The 17396-nt window shown below is 47.7% G+C and overlaps 1 protein-coding gene across 2 annotated transcripts in view; it reads left to right on the top strand.

Moving 5' to 3' along the window:
- myo10 (myosin X) overlaps positions 1-17396 on the top strand; it is a 91254-nt gene that overhangs the window by 29794 nt on the left and 44064 nt on the right. The window contains exons 1-4 of one of the 2 annotated variants that reach the window (XM_035634114.2): positions 1274-1399; positions 1526-1624; positions 7632-7790; positions 13319-13506. In XM_035634114.2, coding sequence (XP_035490007.2) covers positions 1289-1399; positions 1526-1624; positions 7632-7790; positions 13319-13506 — 557 coding nt within the window. In that variant the 5' untranslated portion in view covers positions 1274-1288. Of the gene's footprint in view, positions 1-1273; positions 1400-1525; positions 1625-7631; positions 7791-13318; positions 13507-17396 lie in introns of those variants that run through there. The other variant, XM_035634115.2, reaches the window with a different exon arrangement.

The raw sequence follows: 17396 nt of genomic DNA, 5'->3' as shown, positions 1-17396 counted from the left end.
GGGATTTGTGTTCTATGTATAATAATATATGATAAATAATTTATATATAATACATTTCAATCTTTAAAATGGTCTCAGATCCAGTTTTCCATTTTACAATTCGTCGTTTCTCCGTCAAACTTTCTGTGAGTCGTGATGAACAGAGGAGTTGCTTCAACAACAGAGTTTCCTCCGAGCGTCGGATTCATCCATCGTTCCCCCGGGAAGTCCCAGAACCTTTTGAATCGTGAGGGATGAGAGGGGATGGGGGGGGGGGGTTGTTTGTTCAACACACAGCTCCTCTCTGATCCACTGCTGACACCGCAGACCCAGGCTTTAACCTGTGTGTGTGTGTGTGTGTGTGTGTGTGTGTGTGTGTGTGTGTGCAGCCAGGTGCCCCCTCTCCACACTGGGACAGGGCGACTCGTCAGAATGAGGGCTTGTGGGTCAAAGGTCGCTGCATATGCAGGGGGTGGGGGGGGGGGGGGGGGGGGTGGGGGGGGGGGGGGGGGGTGCTCAGTCAACGCATCTCACAAAAGCGCAGCGTTTGTTTTTCCCATTAGCGTCACGCTAATGAACAGAAGCACGTGTGGCTGCGCGACTAGAGGAGGCCGTTCCCCTCAGTGCTGCTGCTTAGCAACCGTCAATATCCACAGAATGTCACCAAGTGATCAATAATCCGTGGAAAACGCGAACACTGAGAAACACTGAGATAAAAAAACCTGCAAACTTTCTTCCTCAACTTCTCCAAATCTCTCTGCTTCAGTTCGTCCCCGCAGAAACAAAAGTGCCGATAGTAGAAACTGTGGTGATGGAAGTATCCAGGTGTTCGTCGCCGTGGTGACCAGGAGCCAGTAAACGTCACAGGTCAACGGGTGTAAAAAAAAGAAAAAGGTGTTTCTCTGACTAACGAGCAGCTCCCTGAAACCAGAGAGCCTCCTATTGGCCGGAGGAAAAAGGTCGTCGCCTTGGTAACGGCTCTGGCCGCGCCACATGAATATGTACGGTATAAATCTCCTCGTCAGACGAGAGCAAAGGACGAAACACGAAGCTCTGCCTTCTTCTGAGATCGCAAAATGAAACAAAAGCATGTTTTCTTTCTTACATATATATATGATTATACATGTATATGTATATATTCTATTCAGATATATTTTTATAAACGATTAATCGATTCAAGTAGTTTTTATGATAAAAAGAGTAAAAATTCTCTGATTACAGCCTCTTAAATGTGAACATGTTCTGGTTTCTTTGCTCCTCTGTGACGGCGAGCTGAAGATCTTTGGTGTCGTGCACGAAACAAAACATCATGTTCATTCATCAATATCACGATCGACGAATTTGGAACTTTCCTGCGGTTTGTCTTTGTCGCAGCAGGTTGGAGCTGAAAAGTCCTGATGCCTTTTCTCCAACAGATCTGGTGATTTTGTTTTCACGATGTAGTAACAATCCCGTACACACGCGTCAAGACGCCGTCGAGTGACGAGTCGGTGAGTTGACTTGCAGCTGAACGTAACCTTCTCTCTCTCTCCCTCCCTCCCTGCAGGGCGAGCGGGTGTGGCTCCGGGAGGACGAGCAGTTCCTTCCCAGCACGGTGTCCTCCTGCTCCGGAGGCGTCGCTGTCTTTGCCACGGACTACGGCCAGGTGAGAGTCGCCACGCCGCCACGTTTCAGTGGTGTGTTGTTTGTGGTCCTCTCTGTGAACACACACACACACACACACACACACTCACACACACACACACACTCACACACACACACTCACACACACACACACACACACACACACTCACACACACACACACACACACACACACACACACACACACACACTCACACACACACACACACACACACACACACACACACTCACACACACACACTCACACACACACACACTCACACTCTCACACACACACACACACACACTCACACACACACACACACACACACACACACACACACACACACACACACACACTCACACTCTCACACACACACACACACACACGCCTCTGAGCTCTGGAGGAGGCCTCGTTCCAGAACACGGTCAGAGATCGCAGTGCGCTCTTCGCTATAGGCGCATTATCGGTTTTCTCTTTGTGCTCTGACAGTTGAAGACAGAAGAGAGGTTGGTGTCGTGACTATTTGTTTTTGAAAACAATATTTTCTTCGTTTTGAAAAGAGTTGTAATTTGATGTTAACTTGAGTCTGCAACGACAACGAACCCTCCCCCAGACCGTGACCGTGAACTAGACGCCGCATTCGAAAGGGAGGTGTTTCTTTGGGATTCCAAGAGTCGTGACGATACGCACTAGAGGAGGGAGAAATGTTCGATTCTTAGCTGCATCGCGATTCTCCTTTGAACGATTACGTCTCGATGCAGCTTTTGCAACTCAATTTTCCACATTGAGCGCGTGGTGTTCACGTTGTGAGCTACATGTTAGCATTGGCTAAACAAGAGCGACCGACAGGAACACGTTGAGTCTTTTTTTCCTCAGGCAGCAGTGTCTCTGCAGAAAGAGTCGTCTGAATGTGGGTCTGTGTTTTTTGTCTCAGGGATTCTACGCTCATTGCTGTTAAACATGTGGCGACGTCTACGGAGGAATTTATGCCTGCATATGAAACTTTGAAGAGTTGGACACAAAGGCCAGAGTCCAGATAACAGTGCTGCCGGTCAACCGTAGCACGGACGCTAACATTAACGTCACGGTTGATACCAGGCCGGTAACAGGAAAGACACTGAGGTTGTTGGAGAGTCAACATTTCCCTCAGATTTATTAAATTAAATTACAAAGACAAAGTCAACAACACTAGAATTACAACACATTAATCCAACAGAAAAATGAACTTCTGTCGCTGCAGGTCGCGAACGCCACCAGGGGGCGCTGTTCATCTGGACTCAGGCAGCTGTAGTCTACAATATTAGTTCTCGGATGTAGATTATTGGTTTTGTTGTTCCGTTGACAACCTATGGAGAGGCGACTCTACTTACTTGAGGAGATCTCATGACTTTCCCAAATCTCTTCCGAGGCGGAATTTTTCTTCTTCTTCATAAACCTTCAAGTGGGCAACGGCTTACAGAGGTCTACTCATAATTTAGGCTCAGCTCAAGATGGGGGCAAATCCTCTAATCCCCATATGGTTCTACATTATCCCTCTGATCCCGTGTTGTCAAAACAGCAGAGGAGGTGAAGGTGAATGTGGAACAGGGGTCACACGGAGGATTTACAGATGTACATTTCAGACTTGTTGTTGAGACGGAACATCGAGGAACCGTTCAAAGACCTTTTGAGGTGAGGCTTTAACGCCAAATGTGTTATTGTAGTCGTGTAAAACTCCTAAGGATTGAACCAAGTGGCAATTGGTTTGTGAGCTGCCGTTCTGCAATTAAGCATTTTGGCCAGCGCCATCTTGTTTTTCTGAAACCAGAAATACTGATTGGACGGTTCAATCACACTGTGTCCTTATTGTATATATGACTGTAGATGGACCATAATGTATGAAATAAACATCATGCCGTATAGAAGAAGACTCTCATTTTCTCATAGAACTTCTCTATACACAACATTCAGCTGTCATTCGTGAGAAAACAGATTTTCAGGAGTTTTTTCGTGTCGTGTTACTCGCGAGAGTCTGGCCTCCGGATCATTTGTGTGAGTGACATGTGTGAACTCAACCCGTGAGCATCTGTCAGACGCGGAGGTTTAGTGACGTCGGGAGGATTTCAACGCTAACTGGCTTTCATGACAACGTGTCACGCAAATATTTCGGTCAACTCTCAAATTTGAGCAAATAATGCGAATTTCGCCCTGTTCACGTCGCCGCGGTGGCCACATCTACTGGCGTCTTTGACCCTGTATGTAATCTCGTCGCATGCAAAATGTGCCTTTGTGTTTGGTGTGAAAGGACCAGTAGAGCGAAGCTCTGTCGCACGTTTAACCAGTTAAGATACTTGTTGGGTTGGAGGGAGGCGATTGTCAGACCCTGGACCTGGTCCGGTCCGGTCCTGCGGGTCGGCGGCGTTATTGCCTTTCTGTGAGGCTGCGATACAAAGGCTGCGAGTCCCGACAATCTCTTAACAGATGATCCTTGACATAACACTTTGGTATTAAGACTATATCTCAGAATAACTGCCACCGTCTCTCCCTCTGAAGCGAAGCGTTTAAAAAAACCCAGGCCAGTCAACAATAACCTGTGCGATCTGTTTGGGTGGGTTTACTCTCCTCCGCCCTCCTGTGCTGACAGCTTCAACAAAGACTTCCTGTGTGCAGCCGGCGAGCAGCAGACGCTCACTGCCCAGAGGACGGTGTGTGAATGTGAGCGCTGAAGGATTCAGGGGTTCCTGTCGAGTCGGCGTATTGTCCCGAGGAGATTTACGGGGCAGATTAAGGCATTCTTATCCCCCCGGCTCCTGCTCGCTCAGAGACTCCGTCGGACCTGCTGGTCACCGGAGCTAATGAGCCTTCCGAAGACTCAGCGAGGAAGTTTAGCCCCGTAGCGTCGAGCTGATCGGAGGCCTCGGGCCTCGCGTGATGGTTTGTGGCTGTTTTTTTAGCCACGCTGTTGCGATCGGGACCATGAAGTTGACACTTGTGCCTTTGAAGTGTCAACTATTGGAGGAAATGTCTCAGACATTCATGTAGAGCATCAAATAGCTAATTCAAACTGAACGGATCACACGTCAGTGCGATAAGAAGTACCTCAATATATTTGACGTTTGACTTCTTAGTTTGGTCCATGTCCCATCTGCTCACTTGGAGGGAGGCGGGGTTTATGACCTGTACTGCAGCCAGACACCAGGGGGCGACCCATGCATTTTGGCACGTTGTCCATTCGTACTTTTGTGAGATTGTCTAAATTCTGTAGTTTCATGTCACCAGCAGTTTGTGCGAGTCTGTGTGTTTCTCTTGAGGGTTCCTCTTGTCTTGGCGTCTCGGGTTTCAGTGTGTTTTGGACGGCGCAGACCGTCTCCGCCTGCCGAGCTGACTGCAGGACAATGCAGCGGAGGATGAATGGTGAATCAAAGAGCAGCTGTTGCTTTTGATGATGATGATGATGATGTTCGGGGGGAGGGGGGTTACCTGCTCAACTGTCTGACAGAGAGCGTGAGGGGCAGCGAGGGGGACCACTCGTCACATGAACTCACAAGTAACAGAAGTAAAATCTAGACAAACAGAAATGCAGACTCAAACAAAGTACAGTACAATCAGAAGAATAACATTTTGAGATATAACCTTGATACACACAAGCTGAAAACTTGAGAAATTCAGAGTTACATTGAAAGAAAACCGTGAAATTCACATTTAGATTATTATTTTAGTGTTAAAGGATATTAGTGATCGACGGCCGAAGAGCAAAACTATAAGCTCTCAAGCTGTTCCTCTGTTGCTCATTTTTAGTCCCTCGGGGTCAGAATCATCTAATTGCCTGGACCTGAACTGTAAATGTGAACCAAGTGAGAACAACACACTGGATCCAGGAACCGACAGTAACTTCCCACCTCCTCTGCAGCCTCGCTTGTCGAAGGGCTTTGTTTCTCGGGGATTTACTCCCATTAGCATCTGTCGCGCGGCTTAGCGCCCCGAGGGGGCCCCCCGGGCGCTTTGTTCTTCGAGGCGCGGCCCCTCCTCATCACCGCGAGGAACAACTGGACCAATTAGAAAAAACCCACTGTAACGAGGTCAAGAGTCCGAGGGGTCTTCCAACGGGAGTCCTGCTGAGACGGAGCTAGCGAGTTAGCCTCATTGTAGTAGCCGCCTCCTGCTCCTCCCGTGGACGCACATTCCAGCGTCGTCACCGTCGCACAGAGCGGCTGCACTTCGCCTCCGTCTTTATGCTAAGCTAAGCTAACTGCATGCTAGCCGTGTTGCATCAACATTTGGAGTGGAGTCGTGGGAGTGGTTTAAATCCTCTCATCCAATAAGTACAAGTTTCCCAAAATGTTGCTCAAACATCTTTTAGTTACGAGGTGTAAAAAAAAAGAATTGTAGGGAAATGAAAGAAATATTCTGAGACAGACTTTTGTAATTGTCTTTTCAGGTGAATTATTGATTCACCGAATAATTGCAGAGTTTTCTTTCAACTGACAGAAGAGTTTAGTCTACGTGTATCAGGTGAGACTCTCCGCCGCTGACTGACAGGTGAAGGTCTGTTTACAGGAGCCAACTTCCTTCTGCAGGACAGACGGCACATGTGCAACTGTTGACTGTCAACACACGGAACGAGTCCAACCAGTCCCTCGTCTCCACAGAGGAGGTGAAACTGTGTTGTCCAGGTTCTGTCACACGACGAACCGAGTTGATTTATGAGTTTATTTATGACTTCTGTCTGTCGGTGACATACCGAAGTCATAAATCCGTCAAAGCGCGGTGGTTGCGGTTGTGAACGCAGCATTGACAGCGCGTCACAGAAAAGGACTCGTCACATTTCGTGTATAAAGACGTTTTTCTGTGACGTTCAGTTTCCCCCTGAAGCGTCACGGAGGCAGGAATGTGCGAAAACAAGGCCCGGCAGGACGCCGGTGAGTGTGTGTGTGTGGCGGTGGGGTCAGATGTGATTGACTCCTCAGACAGAGACCGTCTTTCTTCAGGACCGGTCGCCCTGAGCCGCTCGGTCACAGCGGGTCACCGACCGACCGTCCCTCCCGGGGGAGTTCAGCTCGTGTCCACATGTCGGGACGTTGAGCTGATGGTCCCGCAGTTATACTCTTTATTCCCGCTGAGAGTCACGATAGTCTGTGAGTTAATGACAGCATTAAAATGTATGGTTGAGACGGTGACAAGAGTCTTTCGCAGGTTCTTGTCTCTCTTTGTCAGCTGGTATTTATAATATAGGACCGTTTGAAGGTCGCAGGAAACTTTGATTTGTTGCAGTCGCGTGTTTTATAAAAATATTCTTTCAAGAGTCGCTGTTAGTGGCAAAAGGCAGAGTCAACGTCAGCTGTGGTGTGATGTGTCGCCCTGGGCCTCGAGTGTGACGGCGTCGAACCTTGTTTCCAGTCAACCTCGGATCATTATCCGGAGCCGTCTCTCCGTGGGGTCGCCCCGCTGATGATGGTGACAGTTTGAGATCTGAGTCCTCGGCCGCTCCACCACCGGTCCGTCCCGTGATCTCAGAAGTTGGTCGTTCTTTTAGGGTCACAACGGTTGTGTAGACATTTGGTTTTAACCCTAACCCTGTAGATTCCACATTTGTTGCTCGCTGTCCCTGCTGAGGGAGCTGTGTGTATATATATGTCAATTATCAAAATTTAAGATAACAGCAAATGACCCTGTTCTTGAACCAGACGTATACCAATGGTCTGTATGGTTCATTCATCAGACTTGTTATGTCTGGGATCCCCGTACCTGCACTGTGGATTCTTCTTCTTCTTCACCCTGACTCTGACATGAGAACCTTTTTATCTGACGCTGTGGACGTTAGACACAATTCACAGGATGAACCGTCATCGCTTCCTGATAATTGACGATTAAAGTTGTGACTCGTGCAGAAAGGTTTAGACTGGATCGCCGACCTCGGCCTTCACGGGGGCTTGAACACCACAAATGACGCACAATACAAAAAACATAAATTGACATAAAACCGTGAGAGATGTTCGGATTTAATAAATCCATAAATAAATGAATGTATCTCTTGTGTTTGTGATCCAGGTGTACACCTACAAGCAGAATGCGCTCACCAGGCAGAAGGTGCAGCCGATGCACCGCAGCAGCGTCGCCGGGGTGGAGGACATGGCGACGCTGGAGGACCTTCACGACGGCGCCATCATGCACAACCTCTTCCTGCGCTACCGCCAGAGACACATCTACGTGAGTAGAAGAGAAAAACTCAGATGCTGTGATTTGAAAAAAAGTGTTTCTGAGTCCAGCTCGTCAGAAACCTGCACGGTCCGGCAGCCCGAGAGCAACACGTCGCCCACGTCAGACGGTCCTCGAAAAGGAGATTTGGTTTGTCCGTTTGGTTTCGACGCTCGTGTCGGCGACCGTGGAAACCGTGACGTCCAGGCGCGTGAGACCCAAGCGATGACAGGGGCAGTATTTTCGCCAATTTTGGAGTAAGCTCGTTTCTCTCTCTGTTGTCATCGTTGGATGTTTTCCCGCGGCCTCGGGTGCCGGAGACCCGACGCGCCGACTTGTGCTTCTGCTGGTCCTGGTCCAGGACCAGATCGTGGCTCGTGATTCTGTCACGTGATCGTTTCCACACACTGCTCTGCTTTACACAACCAGCTAATTGTCAAACAAAGCGTCTCTGTTCCCGCCGACCGCACTCAGACTGAAGGAAGCCGTGAAACTCCGCCGCAGTGTGTGTGTGTGTGTGTGTGTGTGTGTGTGTGTGTGTGTGTGTAAAACAAAGGAGTGTGTTGGACAAAATGTCTCTCGAATCATTTGCCGTCTCATTTTCTACTTAGGCCCTAATGAACAAACCTGACCGAGCACTTTCTCCCCGGCGACAAAGGGAAGCTCTGTTCTTTTCTGCTCACATCAGCCGCAGTAAAACCTTTTTACTTTAATCACAACTGAACGCTCCCGTATGGTCGGAATTATCCAATCAGTTCATCACAGCCTCCCGTTCTCCGCACTGACGGGGGTTTCTTTTTCTTTCTTTCTTTCTTTCTTTTTGGGCCAGAAGCTGCAGAGAGGGAAAATTAGAGGAGAGGTGGGGGGTTTTTTGTGAAGTGGGTCAAGGAGGTGGTGGTTGACCAGCGGGACGAGACACTGTAAACACACCGCTGAAGACCAAAGAGCGAGACGCGAGCTCGGAGACGTCAGGGATCTGAGAAGGTTGAAAGTTGTATTTTAAATGTCTCAGGTTAAGAGGAGCTTTTCATACTTTCATCAACCACAATGAGTGGAACCACAAACTCGACAATAATAACAACAATAATCACCAAATTTCTCTCCGACATGCTTCGTCATAAACTTACAGCTGCCAAAAAAATCCAACCCGACATCCTATAATAATGGACATTATCTCACATTAAGCGTTTTCCCAACAGAAGCTCGTAGGCTCGACGTGATTCGATGATCCTAATGTAAGATAACGTCCATAATTACAGGATTTGAGTGTTGATTGTTGTGTTCATGACGAATCATATCTGAGAAAGAATGTGGTGATGACTGATGGCTGCTCTGGCACATTGGGTCACGGTAAGCCTCTGCTAATATTTTTTACCACCACAAGTTATTATCATTAATGCTGCTGCCGCTGCGATAGACAAAAGAAATATGGGGGAACAATTTGAGCCACACACATCCAGTAAGTGCACATGGAGACTCGAGGCTTAGACAGCGTCTGGATTATGTCACTTTGCTGCTCACACACATTTTTCTTCCATTCTGTCCTTGATGAAAAATGGCCGCTCACGGACATCGTGGCTTCTTCCACATTCCTGCCCAGAGATCTCGTCCTGACCTTTGACTGGAGTGTTTATGCTTTTGAGGTCACTGCCTCCGTGTCGCGTCTGGTGTTCAAGTAGAACAGTGGAACGTCCACGATGGCCGTCGTGTCGGGGGCGAAAAGCAGAAGGTAGAAGTTCCCCACTTCACTCCCTGAAAGAGTTTTCTTCAGTTCCTGGAAAAAAGGCCCTGGTGTGACGACAGGGGGCAGAGGAAGGTGAAGTGTGCATGAACGCGTGAAGTCAGATGCATTAGATGCCGATGGGGGCCCCCGATGTCATAACCTGTCTGAGGGCCCCCGGAATGTTCTCGGAGCACCCCTGCTGACTTGAGTTATAGCGCCGCGTCTTCACAGGGAGATTGGAAATATTCACTCCAATGTTAAACTCACTGTTAAGGTCTTTCTATGTTTGTTCTTTAATCTGTGAGGCCAGCAGCTAGCAGCTAGCAGCTAGCAGCTAGCAGCTAGCCTCAGAGCTAAAGCTGCTTTGCCTCAGCGTTGGCATGACACAGCTTGATGAATTGCGAATCTGGCCCCGAGGCCACCAGACCTGTGTGTGTGTGTGTGTGTGTGTGTGTGTGTGTGTGTGTGTGTGTGTGTGTGTGTAGTCTGTAGCTCCTGTGATTGTAACCAGCTGTGCTGTCGACTGGTGGCCTCCCTCGTCTCCTCTGTGGATTCCAGTTGAAGTGAACACACACACACACACACACACACACACACACTCTCTCACTGGAATGTCCAACAACTTTGATTCCGTCTGTCACAAACACACACTTTCACACAAAATCTCTCATTTTTCTCTCACACGCTGTTCTTTTTTAATCTGCCCCCCCCCCACACACACACACACAGCACCTAACTCCCCCTCACACACACACACACTCATTCCACCTCCAGTCCTCTCTCTCTTGTTGCAGCAGGGGGTTGGTCCGTACTGGACACATTATATTGATATACATATATCTACAAGACTTATTAATAAATGCAGCGGCCACGACAACATTTCCCTCGAGGCGTCTTTCCCCCGGGGGTCGCCCGCGCGGAATCAAGTGGCGCACGTGAGAGTCAGCCGTCGGCAAACACCAAGTGTGTGTGTGTGTGTGATTCGATCTGCCGCTTGTTTCGCAGCAGACGGCTCCTCTGAGGTGAGCGGGACGAAGACCCAACAGCAGATTCGGAGACAGGATGAAATCTGTCTTTAACCTACGGTACAGGCTTCCACATATAGGTCACTTTTTTTTTTTACCAGTGGAAACACAAACCCACCTCATCCCTGTCGAAGCAGAGCGGCTGCACGTGTGGAAAACGCATTTACATCTCGAAACTTTTAGCCGAACGTCGTCGTGGTCCAGATGTGGAGGAGAGGTCGTCCCGCTTCGCCACAGACTCTCCTGATGTCACTTCCTTTAGGCCAGGAAGACAAACAGTCTGCTCTTATGTCACTTCCTGGGAGAGCACATCAAGACCGTGGGTGGATACTGTCCAGCGGATTCAGTTTGAGGTTATTAAGTTACCTGGGAACTTTGGAACGGAACGGACTTTACTAATCACAAAGTGCTGCACGCACAGTCGAACCTACAGAGTTTAGTAGCAGACAGATAAGCCTGCAACATGGGACCAGGTTCATTCCTCTCGTCTGTAAGAGACTCCATCCTCCAGCCAGGAAACCAAGAACAGACTTTTTAAATTGATTTTCTTTGGTGAAAGAAAAAACCTTCCCCACAATTTATGATGTGTTGAGAAGATGTCATGTCCCCAGGAAGTCCGTCAAAGACGTTCCAGGAGAAGAAAACACAAATGTGCACAGCAGAGTTTTAAAAATGAGACTCCTCGACTTTCACACGTGGAGGTTTCAGTCCGTCAGCAGTCGTACTGAACTCCGATCGCCAACAATAACAAATGTGCAGGAATTTGTCCCGGTGACACGGTAGCTCGGCGCCGTCTCCCCTCCTCACGCTCTTACATTTCCTGCCGTCAGTCAGGCCTCTGATCCTCCATCTATTTTTCTCCATCTGTTCTTCATTTCCCCTCCTTGCTGCATGTATCTGAGACGAGTCCGTCAGCCCGGCATCACCTCGACGCCGCTCTACAGTTACACTGTCAACACGCCAGGTGTAACCGTAGCAACAGTGATGAGTTTGTGATGAGTGTAGATGTGTCCCGCGTCGGTCTGTAGTTCACCGTGGATCTGTCCGAGCTTGTTTGATAAAATTGCAGTAAAAAAAGATCAAAATAATGAGCCGATCAGACCAAACATAATGAACACAACTGACTTTGACGGGAAAAAGACAGAACTTTAAAACGTTCCAGAATTCTTACTGTCCGGACGGCTGCAGGATAAATATCTCCAACGTACAGTGTACATGGTAGTGTCTAGTTTCTCACGTCACCCCTGTGGAATGGCAGTGAAATGCCATACCACAGTGGGGGGGGGGGCAGTTAGCTGTCAGCCGGGGTGCTGCCGTGGTAACTGTTACCAGGTCGGAGCAACGGGGAGATTCTAATTGAGTCCAAATGGTTGTAATTCACCGAGTTAGGGGCGGACATGACTCTTGGTGTCACTAACCGAACGTCTGGTGTGAACTCCTCTGCCTCTGGACTCGCACAACAAACACCATACTTCCATTTGCATTTGTCCAAAGTTGTGTTTCAACTAAGACTTGAGAGAAGGAAAAACGGCAAAGAACAAACACACAGATTGAGTCTAAGTTCCGCTGAAAAGGCTTGTCCAGTACTGACTGGCTGTAGCTGTCGCCGACTCCTCTAGATATCTAGCCTTCCAGAAAGCTTGTCGGAGTCCGCACCTGCTGATTGAACGCTGGTCTGTTAACACAGGACTCTGCACGGAGACGACTCCGGTATGGAAACGGAAAATGTCTTTGCACAGTTCAGGTTTAAAGGATCATACTTTTAGGTATCTGTGACCATGTTGGTCATATATATACACACATCACACGAGGCGACGCGAGCGTCTGGAGAGACGTTCACAACCGAGCTGAGTGATGAACGCGAGCCTCAGATCCGCCCGAGCGTAAACCGCTTGCAACGCAAAGCTCGTTCCCCTGAGCACAGAGCCGCCACATTCGGCACACACACACTGATTTCTGATCCACTATGCATTACTATAACACATACACACACACACACACTCTTGCCCTCTGTGGAGGCATTTGTATTTGTCAGTATTTGTCATGTAAATACTTTCCACTCTCAACTGCCGTTCAAATGTATTTGCATCCAGGCTGAATGTGGGTCAGAGAGTCAGTGGGCCGGTGTGTGTGTGTGTGTGTGATATTAACTGGATCTCCCCATCAACAACTCTCTGTTTACTACTTTTACCTTGACTATGTAGCTCGCCGTGTGTCCTGTTTGAACAGGATGTTGATCCAGGAAGTAACAGCCGATAACCGACAGTACAGTACATACTGCGGGGCCTCTCCACGTTGACACACACTTCCAGACGATCCACCAGGCTAATACTGCTTTGTGCGACTACCAGTGATTCATACTAATACAAATTGTAATGCCGTGTTCATACCGATGATGAGTTTGGCCGCAGGATCATTTGTGCTTGTTCATGCAGTTGTGCTAACTAGGGCTAAAGTTGGCGTCCAAATTCCTCGCTCACTTCCTGCCGAGCCCTCTCCTTCTTCGCCCGGTCACGATACAAATAGCAACCGACTTCAGTTTTTTAATTTTTTTATGAGGGTTGGGTTATAATCACACCACCTTTTACGTTACCAAGTGGTTTGTGAGCTGCCATTTTGAAGCCTCGAGTTTCGCACAAAAATCCACTTGGACAGTTTCGACCACACGGATGTAAACTTGCCGGAAGACTCGAGGCGTACGTACATCTGTGTGTGTGTGTGTGTGTGTGAGGCCGTAATTCTAAATTCATGTTTACTATTTCTAACTCTTTACTCTCCCTCCCGATCCGCAGACGTACATCGGCTCCATCCTGGCGGCGGTGAACCCGTACCAGGCGCTGCCCGGCCTGTACGACCGGCCGGCCGTGGAGCTGTACAGCCGACGGCACCTGGGCGAAATCTCCCCGCACATCTTCGCCGTCGCCAACGAGTGCTACCGCTCGCTGTGGAAGAGGCTGCAGAACCAGTGTGTCCTCATCAGGTAGGCGGAGCAGCACCAACAGCAACTCTGAGTTCCTGCATCGTTCCCCGGACTCATCAGGAAGCAAAGTATTAACAGATTAACATTCTCGACCCATGGGTGCATCGAATCGGTCACGTTACAGTCAAGTGTGTGAGATCACGAAGAAGAGAAACAACACATTCAACTATAGTTAACTTTAGGAAAAGAGCTCTGACTTGTGTCTGGTGGTGAGGGATCGTAGCTCAGGCAGGATTGTGAAGTGAAGGAATAAGAGAGAAAGTCTCAGCCAGAGAGGGAGAGTTCCAGTTCGCCGCTTCAGGCACCAGTGCTGCAGTTTCATGTAAATTCAGCTGGCGTTGGTTCATGGCCGTGTGGTTTTATTGGCCTTGTGGGTAATGAGAAGCGCATGTTCCTCTTTCAGACAGAAGCAGGTTTGAGCTTGTGAAGAAAGCATCCTGTTTGATTGTTAATCACAAATTTACAACAGCATTCTGCAGTAACAGGGTTTCTTTATCACGTTGGATGATTGGTTGGTTGTTTTTTGATTGGTTGGTTGGATGTTCAGTTGGTTGTTTGGTTTGTTGTTTGTTCAGTTGGTTGGTTGGATGGGGGGTTAGTTGGCTGGTTGGATGTTTGTTTGGTTGTTTGTTTGTTCGGTTGGTTGGTTCTTTGGTTGGTTGTTTTTTTCGGTTGGTTGTTCGGTTGGTTGTTTTTTTCAGTTGGTTGTTTGGTTGTTTGTTTGTTCGGTTGGTTGGTTCTTTGGTTGGTTGTTTTTTCGGTTGGTTGGTTGTTTGTTTGTTTGTTTGTTCGGTTGTTTGGTTGATTGTTCAGTTGGTTGGATGTTTGTTCGATTGGTTGTTTCTTCGGTTGGTTGGTTTGTTCAGTTGGTTGGATGTTTGTTCGCTTGTTCGGTTGTTTGGTTGGTTGTTCAGTTGGTTGGATGTTTGTTCGGTTGGTTGTTTCTTCGGTTGGTTGGTTTGTTCAGTTGGTTGGATGTTTGTTCGCTTGTGCGGTTGTTTGGTTGGTTGTTCAGTTGGTTGGATGTTTGTTCGGTTGGTTGTTTCTTCCGTTGGTTTGTTTTTTTTGGTTGGTTGTTTGTTCAGTTGGTTGGTTGGCTGGTTTGACAGCAGGATTATGCAAAAACTTCCGAACAGATTTCCACAAAACTTGGCAGAAAGGATGGAACATGGGCCAAGAAAGAACCCATCACATTTTTGCTCGGATCTGGACCGGGAGGCAAATCCTAGGAATTGTTTATCATTTTCTGTAACACTGTGAGATAGGGTGATCCTTTTTACATTTTTTAGATTTCCCAGGGAATAATTCATGGATCTTAATTCAAAAAAATCGGTGAGTGTGTGTGATTTGGTGCAGCTTGATTAAATGTAAAGAGACTTCACTGCAGTACATGTAAACACAAAGTGTCTGATAATGATTTTCTTTGACCTGAATACAACAACTGACTTGAATAACTCGCCCTCAGTCGTCTCCTGGTCGGAGCCGCCTTCGTCCTTCGGCTCGGGGCACAGGCGGTCCTTTGTCTGGCAGGATGTTGGTCAGTGGGAAGAACGAGCACCGGCGTGCGCTACAGCGAGGCGTAGACACAAACATGTTGTCATGTTGTCGTCGGAGAAGCTGCACAATACGTCTACTCACGGCGACGCATCGCTGGCGTAGACGTGAACCCGCTGGATCCTGGTACTTTCCCTGCTGCCACAAGCGAAAAATTCCCCCCTCGAGGGCCGAGAGGTCTCAATTCTTCTTTTTCCCAAAAAGATTGACCACAGGATCCGTAACTTCAAGAAACAGAAGAACACCAGAGAGGCAGCGTAGTTTTTCCATGAGAGAAGCAGCGGCAGGCCAGAGAGGACGGACCGCAGACCACAGCCGTGAACTTCAGCTGTTGTCTCAGCGAAAACACAACCTGATGCTTTACTGTCTGTTAAAATAGAGTAAATGACACAGTGAGCCTCCCAACACACACACACACACACACACACACACACACACACTGCAAGGCTTGATTCTCCTCCTCTGAATCTGGTTATTTGCGTCTTTCGGGATATTTTGAGGTTGAACGTCGCGTCTTGTCACATTGTGAAGGTCAGACAGGATGGATGGTTCGAGCTCTGGGACGAGGTCCTGATGCTCAACGGGTTTTCAGGGGACGTCACTCGTATCATAGCTAATCCCACCCGGCAGAAAGGAGTTGAAGAGACACTGAGAAGACGCCTTTGCCTGCGTCTAAAACACGTCTAGAGTTTGGTGAAAAGCTGTAATTTGGTTGGTTGTCTCTATAAAGTCTCGACCCCACACAGCCCAAATTCCAACAACTATTTTTGGGCTAGATTGAGACTCTGACCAGACTTAGCCCAAAAAACCACGTCCTCATGACGCCTGGCGTTTGGTGGGATACAGCAGGTCATGAAACGACTTCCGGATGCTCAATCCAGGTGGAAAACATCATTTCCAAACTTTATTTCAGTGGTTAAAAAGACTTTTTTACATTAGTTAGTGTAGTTTATTTTGAAAGGCTGCTTCTAATTCTAATGTGTTTTACTACTTATTTCTCAGTATTGCTGCGTGACAGTGACGACAGACGAAGCAAAATATTGTGAAAATTGAGACGGACGATGGAGACGGAGACTTGCGAGGCAGAATACTTGGAACAACAGCTTTGATTTCTCTTTTTCATCAAATATAAAGCAACTATATATCTATAGATATAGATAGATAGATAGATAGATAGATATAGATATATAGATAGATAGATAGATATCTATATATATATTTTAAGGCCATGAGGACATTTCTGGAGTATGCAGAGGAAACCAACGCCGGCATGGGGACGACAAAAACAACCTTTACCTCCTCGTCGGAGGTAAATGTTGCGTGCAAACATGAACCTTTGTGAGCGTTTTACCGCCTCTGAGCTGCTAATCAGCTGTTAACTGTTGCCCTGGAGCAAGGCACTGAACTCCACCGTCGGAGCTTGTGTGAAGAAATCTCACAATCTTCCATCGAAACTCCTTGGTGGGATCGATTCCCTCACAGAGACAGAACGTTGCTCGGCTGCTGTGGCCGACGGATGTGTGAGGCTGTGAATAATTGCTGGGCGGAGCCGAGACAAAGTGTTTTTCCTGAGGGCTCCTGTCAGACTGTGTGGCCTCGCCGCCGAGGATTTACTGATGCTCTTTGGTTTACTGTTACTGGGAAACTACACGGACGCCTGAGACGACGACCGCCGCCTCTTATCTGTGACCAAACAAAAATAATAATATCTTACTGTCATGCTCTCTGAGGCCATTTATCAAAATGACCAATTTATGGATATTTGGTTGGAGACCTCTCTCACTGCTGAAGTCGGTTTCATACTGATCACTGTATAGAGTCATTGTTTCACAGAAAACCAGAGATCGCTTCAATCTGACTCGCATCTGGATTTACTCTCTTCCCTCAAAAATAACAAGCTCTTGGTAAAGAAAGTGAAGTAGAGCTGCAACTAACGATTATTTTCATAATCGATTAATCTGTCGATTACTTTCTCGATTAATCGATGAGTTGTTTGGTCCATAAAATGGTGAAAAATAGTCGATCGTGTTTCCCAAAAAAACCCAACATGATGTTTTGTTTCGTCCTCACACCAAAGATGTTCAGTTCACTGTCACAGAGGAGCAAAGAAACCAGAACATATTCACATTTAAGAAGCTGAAGACAGAGAATTTTGACACTTTTTCCATAAAAACTACTTGAACCAATAAATCGATTTTATCCAAATAGTTGGCGATTAATTAAGTGGTAGATTACTAATCAATTAACTGTTGCAGCTCTAAAGAGAAGAGAACCGTGTTAGTTCATCTGAGGAAGTGATGGGGACGAGCGAGCGCCGACAGGAGAATCACGTGCAA

Source organism: Scophthalmus maximus, chromosome 5 (assembly GCF_022379125.1).
Source record: "Scophthalmus maximus strain ysfricsl-2021 chromosome 5, ASM2237912v1, whole genome shotgun sequence".
NCBI classification, from domain to species: domain Eukaryota; kingdom Metazoa; phylum Chordata; class Actinopteri; order Pleuronectiformes; family Scophthalmidae; genus Scophthalmus; species Scophthalmus maximus.
Note: the sequence above shows the minus strand (reverse complement) of the source record. Positions and strands in the feature narration are given on the sequence as shown.